Raw genomic sequence first — 13,912 nt, 5'->3', positions numbered from 1 at the left:
GAAGAAAATGTATACAAATCGATAGTTAGAATTGTTAGAATCGTAAACCTAGCTGGTTGACATCTCCACTCCTTTGAATGGCATAGATCATTGCATTTCCTCTCTATTTCTCTACTTTAAAAAAAATGATCTTAAAATTATAGTGAACTCTCTAGTTTTCAGTAGCCTATCCATGGTATTTCCCATCTCATATTGTCGAAGCAATTTTCCTGTTAATACAACTATTAACTCTATGACATCATTGATGCCTCCATGTTTTCATGTCGGCAACTAATAATTCTAAGCACCAACTAGATTAGATTCCTTTTCATACCGTTTTCTGATGCCTATTTCCCAAGGGAGAAATTATATTCTCCTAGTTATGGGTTTGAAAACCATCGAAGATCACCACGAAAACGGAAACACTAAACATATGAGGTCACATCACAAAAGAATGATAACTCACTCGTAGAAGGGATGGAGGGACCTGGTCGTGGATGATCATCACATTTGATGCTGAAATAAGGGATAAGAGAAAGGGTGCTAAAGCGTCAAGAAGAGTTAAGATGATGAGCAAGCCTAAATTAAGGTGGATGGAGGAAGAACGCTCAATAAAACAAAGCATATGAAAGATGGCTGCGATAAAGGTCGGAGAAACCGATATCGGGCACCGTACCGGTTCTCCGGTGGGATATGTCGGTACGGGCTACTTCAGGCTTGTACCGGCGGAGTCAATTGTACCATGGAAGAGAGGAAGAGAGAGAATGGGGAGAAAGGGAGGCTGGCGGACGCCGATGGAGGGTCGGCGGATGCCGTGGGGGGCCGGTGGAGGCCGCGGTAGGCAAGGCCGTGCTGCGGTCATTCAAAATAGGGGCGGCCTCGCCTGCCGTGGCTTCTGCCGGCCCCCCCGCGGCCTCCGTTGGGCTTCGCGGGCACTCCGCCGGCGTTCGCTATCCTTCCCTCCCTTCCTCTCCCGCTCGCTCTCTGTCCTTCTCTGACTCTGGTAACAGGTCTCATTTACATTGTCGGAACTATATCGGTGAGCCACCATTATGGCTCGGAACGGCCGGAACCGTCCGGTTCGAGATGGTGCCGCCGACACAGCCTGTGATTCCATCTCAAAAGAGAAAGGAGGCGCCTAAAGCTGTAAACAACTTGGAAGGGAATAGGACCAAGCTACTGATTTCAGCAAAATAAATATTTGCGGTGTAAGTAAAGTCATTAGAGTATTGGCTTTTATCCTTATCCGGACCCGAATCCAAACCAGACCCGACATGGATCCGACTCGGATCCAAATTTTATGGGTTGGGACTGGGTTATACAGACCCAATTCGACCTGAATGATTCATTAGGTCAAAAATTATGGCCGTGGACCCGACCCGCCTGGACCTAATCTTCTATTGGGTTGGGTCTGGGTCCAAAATTAGGTCCTGAATAAGGAATCAGGTTGGGTCGGGGTCACTCATGATCCAGTCTGACCCGACCTATTTTTACCCTACTTATTGTAGAAAGTCTTCGTATCACAATATGTCAAGAAATTGACGATGCTGCGCTTGGTAGTACCGATCCAACCATTATACATCACTGTTAGTCCATACGTGGACCACTTGCTCTTGTATGAGGCAATTCACTTCTGTAGCTCCTTATTATTGTCAAGAAGCTTACTGTAGTTCTTTGGTTCTGAAGGATCTACACCTGGACCGGCAATATAGAGGCAATGGCAGACCTATAGTATGTATTGTGTGCCGCATTCGCTAGTATATAGTTAAAGCGAAATCAGGATTTAATAGCTCGCCACATATCATTCTTATCCTTCTTTAGTATTATGTCAATCGTCCGCTGCTTCGAATTCTTGCTAGAGAAGGTATGTGGATCTAAATCATGAATGGTGGCTCCTGGTGGAATCTCCTTGGAGGACATCTTTCTGCTATCGACAGTCAATGTAATATGGCTACCACCTTTGCTGACAGCCTCCTTAATTGAGGAGGTTCTCCTGAACTTTGGATCTACCCTGCTGCTTGCAGAACCAGTGCCTGACTCGTAGCATAAGAGCCCAAATAGAGTCTTATGCCTGGCCACCTCATCTTATTGCCATTGATTATCTAGGCTCGCCTAATTGAAAATCTGAATTTGTGCCTCGTCATCTAGACCGGATGCCTTTGACTCTCTATAGTAATAGAAAGGTGGCTCTGCTGCTCGGCGGTCCACATCCACCTTTTTGGCAAACCTTTCCTTCATTGCTTTGAAATTAGTGAAGTGCCTTTTATCTGCTGTCGAACCTTCTGTGGGCATTTCCAGCACATAAATATGTTAGGATAACCACTAGCTAAGTGCTGCTTCAATCTCGTTACCCCTTCTCTCTTGAACTTTGTGGTGCATTAATTGCTCTTCCAGTGTTGACCTGAGAGCATTTGCCTATGAATCTAACCAATGTCACGCTCTGGCTCCTTTTTCTTTTATGATTTCATTGCTGCAGGTTTTGTCAAGTATGCTCGTTTATCAATTATATAAAAATAACAAAATTTCATTGTGATTAAGATAATATTTTTTAAAAATACATCTGATTTATCTAATACATAGTTACTAATTTTATTTATATATTTATATATTTTTAATATTTTCTAAATTAAAAAATATGTTTGAATACCATAAATTTAGAAAAATATATTTTTTACTTTAGAAAATACTTCTGAAATATGTATTACGTACTACTAATTTTTCATAATTTTTTATATTAATTATATATTTTTAATCATTTTCTAAATTAAATGATAGTTTTTAAATATAAATTTTAAAAATTTGAGCTCAGTTCCTTGTAGGATCCTACCATAGTTGTTACATATATCTTTTTAGGCTCTCGGGCATGCATCAAAGGCTACTTATCTCAATTTTTTTAAAGTTTAGGCCTAGGCCACTATGCGAATGCTCGCATCAAAACTTGAATAAATGGATATCAAATTTAACTGGAGAGTAGCTTGCATGCCCATAAATATACTTCTAATTTTACAGTTTTTTTTGAATTTTATTTTATTTTTTATTTTTTAATCCAACAATGTATTTTTAAATTTTAAAAATTATTTATTATCCAAAAATTAAAAATTTTTATGTGATGCTGTGGATCATCCATAGATCTACAACTTGTCATGAAATTATGCCAAAATCAAAAATTCTGGTATGATCTTCTATTATTTTTCAAATTTCAAGATATTTTTTGGTGTCCAAAAAAGAGAGAGGAAGTAAGATAGGGGAGAGAGCATATCTTATTTAGGGTTGAAATCAGCATATTTTTTGCTGTGGGGAGTGCTGTTAGGATCGGTTGGGTTCTCAAGCCTTCCAAACTTATGTTTAAAATGAAAGGAAAAGTGGGGAGGGGGACCTGTTTTGACCGGTCCGATTCGGTGCGAGCCAGACAGTTTGCACCTGTTCTGCACGGACCCGGATGGTTCGGACCGAGTCCGTGCGATTTGTGACTGGTTCCTTTTTGTTTCGGCCGATTCCGATCGGTTCAGAGCTGGTTCCTGCCAGTTTAGAGCCGGTTTCAAAAAAACTAGGTGAACCGACCTGGTCCTCCATCTGGGCGGCTCACCCGGTTCGACAAACCTTGATTGAAATATTGTTTTGAGCATGAATTTGGGGATCAAAGATTGTGAAATCCATCAACATTATAAAGCCCCCTAACTTTTCTAATTTTAACACTAGTTTATTTTTTAATTTTCTAAGAAATTAAAATGGGTTGGAGAGGTCATTACTTTGCTGGAATGCCATTCTAGATCAAAAACTTGATGATTCTTGCTTGAATCTCATAGGAAATGAATTTTGATAGCTCCCTGCTTCTCCCTTAGCTTGGTCTGGTCTTGAAATGGTGTAGGACAAGCTAAAAGAACAATTAAGTGATCGTCCTGGTGACATTGGCATGGGTCATATTGGTCTGGTTGGTGGGCGATACATGTTCAATGGTCCAAATTCAACCCATTATAGGTTGTTGGGCTTGGTTCTGCTCTTTCAGGGGCATAAAGGCCTTTCTCATACTGGCCTTCATGTGGTACAATACTTACCAGCTGGTACTTTGCAACATTTAAGTCCTTAGTTTAGACTAGCTTAACAAACATCTGTTAACATAGACTTTTTTTCTTCTGCAGATAGGTTGTTTGTAACGTGTTTGGACTAGGTTAGGATTTTTCATCTTCTGCTGATATGTCGTTTGTAATGCATTTATACTAGCTTAACATGCATCTATTAACATGGATTTTTCATCTTTTGCAGATATATTATTTGTAATGCATGCAACAAGGATTTGTACTATAGACAGAAAGGAACTAAAATGCTTCATCATTTGGGTGTTGGACAACATTCTCATCTTCACTGGTCTGACACAACAAGGTTATTATCTATTTCTCTCTAGTAGAACATAATCTATTTTCTGTTGGATATTTCTTTTCAATACGGTAAACAAGATTTTTCATACTTTAGTTGTTCATGGATGTCTTTGGTAGAGGGTTTTTGGTTCCTTTTCTTTTCATTTTGTAAATTTCTTGAGTATAGTATACTTGTTTATGCTAATGTTTTCCCAACATTTGAATATTAGTTTCTATCAGGTTTAAGCTTACACCGGGAAATGAGGTGCCTTTTAGTATCAGCAGAAGCATGTTATGAAGTTGCTACTAAAACAAAAATAGTGAACTCTTGAAAATTGGACAATCTTAATAGTGCTACAAATTTTTATTTTTGTTCATCTATGATTAATTATCATTACTGTTGCTGCCGATCCTAGGACACCATTGTGGACCTTCTCCATGGACCTGCAAGGTAATAGACTAGGGTCAAAGAGCTCGCTGGATTGGCTCTAGCTGGGCCCTCCAATACTTAAGTTAGAGAGGATTTCCTAATGGGAAGCAAGGGAGAATAAGAAAAAGGATAATAATGCCGGTACTAGAGTAGTAGAGCATTCACTTTCTATGGAGGATCTTTTGGGCCTTTTTATAACTAGGATCCCTCATTTTCAGCGGATCGTATCACAACAAACTTGGAGTTGTGTCGTAACAAACTGTTGACATAGTGTGACAACATAGGGACGTGCCGCAACCCCTTAACACGTGATGGAATTGCTGAAGCCACATGTGTGGCTAAGTGAAAGGACCAGGTTACCTTTATTGCGAAGTTTTGTTCGGTTTGGGTTGGTAGCCGGATTTAGCTGAGAGACTTCATCTCTGTAGGTCGGCTGCTTTCAATCTATTCATCCTTGTTGCCAAGTTATCTTGGGAGGCCCGACTAAGAATGCTTTTTATTTCTGAGGGCATTTGGGCCGCCACATGAATGATGAGCAAGATGAATTGGATTGTGCCACATCATATTGATCATTTATTGCCACATCATTTATTGGTTCAGGCGAAGGAAGTAACCACCTTGCCAGACTTTGCTGCTTTAAAGAGGATAATAACTCGGTTGATGCTCCTCCGAAGGATGAGTCCTAACGCTCTACCTGTTAGATTAATGCCCTAGAAGCCAATCCTGACACATTAATTCTGGGACATAGTTTTGTACTTGACTTTATTATTATTGAATAATAAATGTGCAACTTTTTCATTCATATTATGTATGTCTTTGAATCGTCCAAGGAATTAATAAGATGCATATTCTCAAGAGTTGAGAATTTGAGCTATGTGTCATTGGTGATTAATTTCTAAATGCTTCTAATCGATAGATCATCACGAGGACGGTGATTCATCCAATGAGATCAGTGCATAGATCGCTTTTCACATGGATGGACGAGACTCGAGTCCACAGTGTAGGAACACTGAAGTGATAGTACAGGTGCTTGTTAGAGAATAAGGGTACTGAGCGTGACCAAAATAAAAAGTCACTTGGATGTCTATCCACTCGTCAGTGACTTGCTTGATATTGCAGTAGTATGACTGGTCCTTTGACCTGCAGTGCTTCGGCTATTCACAGTGAGGTTACTGTAGTTTGACTGCACGATATATGGTCTCTAGACATTTGGGTCCTTGTGGTGAGATTGATTGCAGTAGGTTCACTATAGGAGTAGGGTATGCACCAATAAAAAATCTATCGACCTTGGTAGATAAAGGGTGATCCCATGTGATTTATCAGACTGTGTTCATAAGACCTCGGCTTGGACAGTACGTACAGTGGAGAAAGAGTTTTCCACTTTTGAACTTAAGTCGAATAAATTTTGATATATGACATACGATGGGGTTTGACGAGTTATCCATGACCTCCGTCCTGTAGGGATCCACGATAGAAGGACTGTATTATACGATAATTGCACCTAGAGGTTCATCATTTTCTTCTGCTGGGTTGCCACTACATGCTGCTAGGTGTCACTGGTGGATGGTGAGACTCACAGGGACCATCTTGATGATCGATGATCCCTGGTGAGTTGAGTTGGAATTGTTTCAACCCATTGAAAGAAGTTTTCAATAATATTGTGATAGAGATCACAATATATATCTCACTACCAGACAGAATAGAATCTATGGGGTCACACACATTACAGGTATTGACCGATCTGATAGTTGAATTGTGATTTGAAATCACAAATAATTCATAATTATCGATTTGATTGATAATTGGTCTAACCCACTAATAGTTAGTGAGTTGAAGAAGGAATAATTGCAATTAGATTGTAATTTAATTGAATCAATTGAACTTAATTAATTAGGCTTGATCATATTAAATACGAGTCCTACTTGGAGTAGGATTCCTAGAGTCTTACTTGGAGTAGGATTCCTAGAGTCCTAATTGGATTGGGACTTTAAATTAAATTAGAGTCCTACTTAGAATAGGATTTCTAAAGTTCTAATTAGATTAGGACTAAAATTATATGAATCCTAATTGGGTTAGGATTCCTTAAGTCGTAATTAATTTTGATCCAATAAATAAGATGACTCCTAATTGAATTAGGATTAAAGAGTTCAATCGAGTCATAATCTTAATGGGTCCTAATTAGATTAGAATGCTTATAATTAGGTCCACCTAATCCTCTTTAGAAGAGGATAAACCACCCAAAATTAAATGAGCCCATGCCTCCTAGGGTGAGCTAGGATTTTTTTGGATGGAATGATCCCTTGAGGTCGTTAGCTTCCATGGATTGATACGACCTATGGTTATTTGGTGTCCTAGGGAGAAATTAAAACTCAACTCTTTCAATGATTAGTAGTAAGAAATACAAACATTCAGAATTATGATTCTTCTTGATTTTGAACCTAGCCATTGCTAGGGGATGAGCTTCTTGTGTTCGGTTGCTCAGCATGGATGCTCCCAGCTCGACAAAGTTCGACCATCGCTGCCTTCATATTGAAGGGACTGAACTGCGAACAACAAGTCCTTCGGAGATAGCAGTAATCACCCCAACGAGCGGCTGATTATTGTTTGCCTTTTAGGGGTTTGCCTATCTTGACTTAAGCTTCATTGATCACCCACATATCGACCAGGATATCCGCATCAGATGAGGCTTTCAATCTCATCTTTTAATTGAAAGCATTCATCTGTGTCGTGCCCTTGATCTCTGTGGAATTCGCAATACTTGCTAATGTCCCTCTTCTTAGCAAAGGTTCGTAGTTTCTAAGGCCGGTGCAGGCAGTCTTGGTTTTGAATCTCCAAAAAAATTTGAATCCTCAAAGCACTAAGAGGAGTATAACCCTCAAACCATGGTCTACTGTATCGGCCCGTACCAGTACGGGCCGGTACGTACCGGTCCAGCCTGGGACCAGTATCGGATCAGCATGGAATCCGGTATCGGTAGCTTATCGTTGGAGAAATGGTATGAGACCGGTTTTGACCGGTATGTACCGGTCCGGGCCGCCACCGGTACAGCAGACTTTGTCGCAAACCTTCGAGGTGGACTCCAAGGTCGTACAATACTCCATTCTTCTCGACTACGTTTCTCCTTAGGTCATCTTTCGCACAGTTGCATTTATTGTCTTATTTTCTTGTTGCTTTCCAACCAGCAGACAGTGGAGACAACCCAAACCATTAGCAGATATATTTATAATCACATATGGGTCCTTTCACTGATGAGGAGGTATACAGAGGAAGAGATCTTGAGATTAGGAGTCACATGGTTTGCTACTAACTATTTTGTACTTGATAGCTTTCTTGAGATTAAAACAGCCCTTCGTCAGATATTTGTCAGTCCTGAGTGGCAGAAAAGTAGATTTGCGAGGGCTAGCTCTGAAGGGAGCATTGTTAAAAATTTGGTGACGAGGTAGATATTTTGGTAGTGGGTCGAGAAGATAATGAAGGCTATGAAGCAATTGTATAAAGTGCTTTCGGTCGTGGACAACGAGAGGTGCACCCAAATGGGTTTCTTGTATCATATGATGGAAAGGGCAAAGATTCAGATTAGGAAGGTAGATCCGACGTATGCTAATAGTACATCGACTTCTTTGAGCAGCAGTGGGACTATCAGATGGATAGGAACTTGCATCTAGCAGGTAAGTAAGAATATTGAAAATTAGTCTGCTCCTATATTTGTACAATTTTACTAAGACAATAAACTCTATCTGCAGCATACTACTTGAACTTGAAATTTCAGTACACTGGAGCTGGAATCAATATGGATGACGAACTTTTGGCCACTGTGTAATGCGATTTACACGATGGATCCTGATGTAGAAGTTGCGACCCTATATCTAATAGAGGTAAGTTAACTTAAGTGGCATGTAAGTTAACTGGTATCTTCCATTATTAACATGTTACAACACGATTTTGTTTTACGAACCAAAAATTTAGAGGGCATTGACAGCTTGGAGTCTCGACAGCGGTCGTAAGTTAAGTATGAATCCAGGTATATAACACATCAGGACATTTATCTAGCGTTAGATGGTTACTAATATAATGCTATCCTATAGGTAATTTTCTTCAATTTTTTTTTTGTAGCTGAATGGTGTATTTATTTTGGTTTGTTTGCAAAAAATTTTAAGCGGCTAGCTATCTGGACCTCTTCAAACGGTCTCCTCGAATGGCTGTGAGCGCAACTGGTTCATCTTCGTCCTCATTCACAGCAAGCAGAGGAACCGTCTGATATAGAAGCACCTCAACTACCTTGTATATGTTCGATATAATATGAAGTTAAGGCTGAAGTACATTCAGGAGGAAGTGGAGTTAAAGTACACAGATTGGATCCATAGTGCTTTCATTGATGATGAGGATGATCCTATAATCGGGGACTAGGGTCGATGCAGGGCAATGGAGATATTTTTTCCATACATACTTTCAGCTAATCAGCCACAACCGCAGGCGTTCTTGGAGTGTTGGTCATCACATGACTCCTTGTTCGAGACATCCTTTCAGAGATATGATCGAGAGATGCTTAGACAAGGCCATTACGCTACTTGGTCGACTCGGTCGGGAGGGCGACATCCATCCTCTCAACATAGCCACGCAAAGAGGGGCATGAAGAGTAGGTAGGCAGAGGGGCAAATGGTAAGCAGACAAAGAAGGGCACGAAGGGTAAGCAGGCAGTTGCTCAGCAGATCAAAAGAAATAAAAGGCACCTACAGGCCCCATGAAAAGTGTGAAGGAGCCGGTTCACTTAGATTTAGAGATCAGGAGCATAGTTTTGGTGGTCATAGATCTGCTAGCCAAAAAGGAGTGGAAGACATGAGACCATCGTTTATTAGACAATTACAGGGTGGTCTTCGATTCACGGGAGTCCTAGTTTACGCATATTGTATAGGATGGAAACCACGGTGCATGATTTAGTAGAGTCCGTGAAGATGCAATTGTATATATGAGATGGGCTCCTCGAAGTCATTCAGAAGGACACGATTCAGTTGTAGATGATCTCGCATATAGAGTAGGATCTATAAACGTATTATGTTTCGGGCCGTATACTGAATTCTATTATCTGTAACACGCTGCTTATGATCCATACGGATACTGATATGGATATGATGTGTCTGAGGCATCGTCTTTCGGTGGCTGCTACACTATGCAATCTGGAGCATCTTATATGCCAAATTTTGCTGCTGGCTTATTCGATGGGCCCTTTCACTGTCGTTTTATCAACCAAAGGCATCTCTTAGAGCCAGTACTTCAGCGAGAGATCTGAAAGTGCTTATAACTCAGAGCGCGTTCCTTATAGGATGACTATAGAAGACTACATAGCCGTTTCGTTAGAAGGATGGGCTGATGTGCCTCCTAACTATATTAATGATCTGGATATCTACAAGAGACATCACCACTCGACGAGATTTTATATGTTGGTATGTATGTTGTACTTTAAATATATATAATTGATTGTATTATTTATATTTTTTTACCTTACTAGTTGATTTTAGGATATTTCATATTGCTTCTTGTAAAATGTAACATTTCATTAATCATTTTATATTTTGTAACACTTTAAAACAATAAGATGCATCATTGAGGTTAAATCGAGATCATAGAAATATCAAAAAATATCAAAAACATAAAAAACATCACAAAAACATCAAATTAGACTTAAATCATTGAAAAAGTTGAAAAGATTGATTACCAATTAATTAAACTTGAAAAACTTAAAAACATTGGGCGGCAACGGGCACGCCCAAGCATACCGTATGTTGGTTCGGTACCAAACTAGTATTGTATCGATCCGTTCGGTGATTGATACGGGTCTTGGTATCGGTTTGACGGATCTTGCTCCTTAGCGTTAATGTACTTGTCTGCTTCAGTTGAAAGCTTGGCCAAGTTCTTTGGAGGTTTTTTCTCTAAGGTGAAGCTGAAGTATGTGTTCGTCAACCCGTTCATCACTACAACAATCATGATGGTGTGATCCAACTTGCACATCTCCGGTGCCTTGGTGTTGAGCTGGCCGATGTAGTTTTGGAGGGGCTCATCTTTTCCCTATTTTACGGCAATCAAGCTGGTCGAAGCTTTTCTTTATCATCCGTTACTGATAAAGTGATTGATGAACTAATGACCAAGCTGATCGAAAATGAATTGAGCTCGGTCGAAGGCTCAAATACAATAGTTGCCTTTCTAAGTGTGGCTAGAAAAGCCTGGCATATCATGGCTTCCGAAGCTTCTTGCTGTGGCATGAGAGCTTTGAAGCTCTTGAGATAGTCCATCCAGTCTGTGGTAGCATTATAGGGGTTAATTTGAGATATTTTGATCTCCTTCAGTAGGGGCTCCTCCAAGATATGCTGTATTGGTACCGGTAGGCATACCGGTCGCTTACCAGACCGGTACGGTTTCGGTTCAGACTGATTTGAACCGGCCAACAAAGCGTGGCGCGTACGCGGAAAAAAGTCCGCGGAAGTGCGCGCGAGCGTGCGCGGGCGCGTGTGTGCTGCGTTAAATGCCACTATGTGGCATTAAATGCCCTGCACCGGCGCGCTGCCTAGTGCGGGGAACCGTGCGCGGGCGCGTTCCCAGCCTGTGCCCACGCGGGTGCGGTTCCCAACCTGCGCCCACGCCGGCACGCTGCTCAGCTCGGGGAAGCGTGCATGGGCGCGCATGCCGATTTAAATCGGTCCAGTTCACACTGATATCAGGCTTGTACGCTCTGTTTTCTATGCTTGAACTGGACCAGTCAGGGACTGGATCGGTGCGGGTCAGTTCAACATACCCTGGGTTCCTTCATATTTGCCTTGGTGAAGGGATTTCATTTATCATCTCAGAACCGTCTTCCTACTTCGACCTGCTCTTGCAGGGTCTTGTTTTGGTTGCTCGTCTCCTTTATCATACGGTCGACATCAGTCTCCTGCATGGAGACTTCCCATTTGATGCGGAGAGAAATCATCATACCTGGAGCAGGCTCTAAAGGAATGGGAACAACCTCGCTTCCCCTGCCCCCCACCCGGCAAAAAAAGACCTTTAAGATGAAGATGGCTACTGCCTTAGGCCAGACCGTCTTGATGTTCCGGCTGACTTCTAAAGGAGGGGTGATCTATTGTTGCAGGTCTTGTATCATCTGTTAGGATACCTCGCACGCATCAGAAAAATTCTGAACGCAGCGGAAGGGCATGCGCGAGATCTCGTTCGTCGCATGAACATATTTTAAAACCGATGTTCGTAGATAGATTAGGATTAAAATTTTTTTACATAATTAGGAAGATCAGATCTTTACCTTGTGCGGGTAGATGATCACCGCAAACTGATGATCGTAGTTTTGTTGAAGGTTCGCTCGAAGCCGCACACGCGTTCGGCCTCTATGGGTATCCACACAAGGCAGAGGATAGATCAAAGCTCTCAAATCTCTCCGAGGTGCTAGCTCCCTTGCAGAGATGTCTTTTGATGGCGGAAAACCTTCCTTTGAATCAACTCTTGATTGCCTTTGGGAGGAGGAAGAAGAAGGATGGATGAAGGAAGAAGAACAAGAGCCCCTTGCAGCCTTTTCATTTACTTTGCGTTGGAACCCAAGAGAAGGGAGGAGGGCCACCAAGGCTTTCTTTTCTTTTCTTTTGCTTGCGGTTGAGAACCAAGGAGAAAGGAGCCGCTCACGGCTGGAAGAGAGGAGAACCAATGCCCTAGGTGCCGCCCCCTTCATCTCCTTTTAAAGGCATGTGGAGCTTCTAAAAAATAGGAGCTCCATCCTTATCTCCAAGAGGGGTGCCGACCCCTCTTTGCATGCCGCACCAAAAGACCCAAAGAGAGGAGGGGCGTAAACCTAATGGCCGCTTATGATCGAGTTCTAACCTAATTAGGCTTCAACCAAGATATGAACCAATTTGGATTTTTCCATGCAAGTCCTAATCTAATTAGGACGCAATTGAATTATGACTCAATTGAATTTTTCAATCCTAATCCAATTAGGAGTCATCGTAATTTATTAGATTACAAATTAATTAGGACTTAAGAAATCGTAATCCAATTAGGACTTACACAATTTTAGTCCTAATCCAATTAGGACTTTAGAAATCCTACTCCAAGTAGGACTCTAATTTAATTTGAACAAGTCCAATTAATTAAATCCAATTGATTCAATTAAATTGCAATCCAATTGCAATTATTCCTTCTTCAACTCACTAACTCTTAGTGGGTTACACCAATTATCAATCAAATTAATAATTACAAAGTATTTGTGATTCCTAATCACGATTCAACCATCGGATCGGTCAATACTTTTAATGTGTGTGACCCCATAGGTTCTATTGTCTGATGGTGAGATATATATTGCGATCTTTATCACAATATCAGTGAAAATTTCTTTCAATGGGTTGGAACAATTCCAACTCAACTCACCAGGGATCATCGATCATCATGATGGTCCCTATGAGTCTCACCATCCATCAGTGACAGCTAGCAGCATGTAGTGGCAACCCAGCAGAATGAACCTCTAGGTGCAGTTATCGTATGATACAGTCCTATCGTGGATCCCTACAGGACGAAGGTCATGGATAACTCGTCAAACCCCATCGTCTGTCATATGTCAAGATTTATTCGACTTTAGTTCGAGTGGAAAACTTTTTCTCCACTGTACGTACTGCCCGAGCCGAGGTCTTACGAACTCAGTCTTATAAATCACATGGGATTACTCTTTATCTACCATGGTCGATAGATTTCTTGTAGGTGCATACCCTACTCCTATAGTGAACCTACTGCAGCCAATCTACACTACAAGGACCCATATGTCTAGAGACCATGTATACGTGCAGTCAAACTACAGTAACTTCACTGTGAATAGCCGAAGCATCGCAGTTCAAAGGACCAGTCATACTACTGCAACATCAAACAAGTCATTGACAAGTGGATAGACATCCAAGTGACTTCTTGTTTTGGTCACGCTCAGTACCCTTGTTCTCTAACAAGTACCTGCACTATCACTTCAGTGTCCCTACACTGTGGACTCGAGTCTTGTCCATCCATATGGAAAGCGATCTATGCACTGATCTCATTGGATCAATCACCGTCCTCGTGATGATCCATTGATCAGGAGCATTTAGAAATTAATCACCAATGACACATGACTCAAATTCTCAACTCTTGA

At 41.2% G+C, this 13,912-nt stretch overlaps 1 protein-coding gene across 5 annotated transcripts in view; it reads left to right on the top strand.

Annotated features, from left to right (window-relative positions):
* The window catches only part of LOC103723626, a 111,315-nt gene that overhangs the window by 66,367 nt on the left and 31,036 nt on the right, over positions 1-13,912 (top strand). For all 5 annotated transcript variants that reach the window (XM_008814589.4, XM_039117452.1, XM_039117454.1 and 2 more), the window contains one exon: positions 4,243-4,359. In XM_008814589.4, coding sequence (XP_008812811.3) covers positions 4,243-4,359 — 117 coding nt within the window. The remainder of the gene's footprint in view (positions 1-4,242; positions 4,360-13,912) is intronic.

This window comes from Phoenix dactylifera, unplaced genomic scaffold (assembly GCF_009389715.1).
Source record: "Phoenix dactylifera cultivar Barhee BC4 unplaced genomic scaffold, palm_55x_up_171113_PBpolish2nd_filt_p 000228F, whole genome shotgun sequence".
NCBI lineage: Eukaryota > Viridiplantae > Streptophyta > Magnoliopsida > Arecales > Arecaceae > Phoenix > Phoenix dactylifera.
This window is presented reverse-complemented; position numbering and strand designations above follow the sequence as displayed.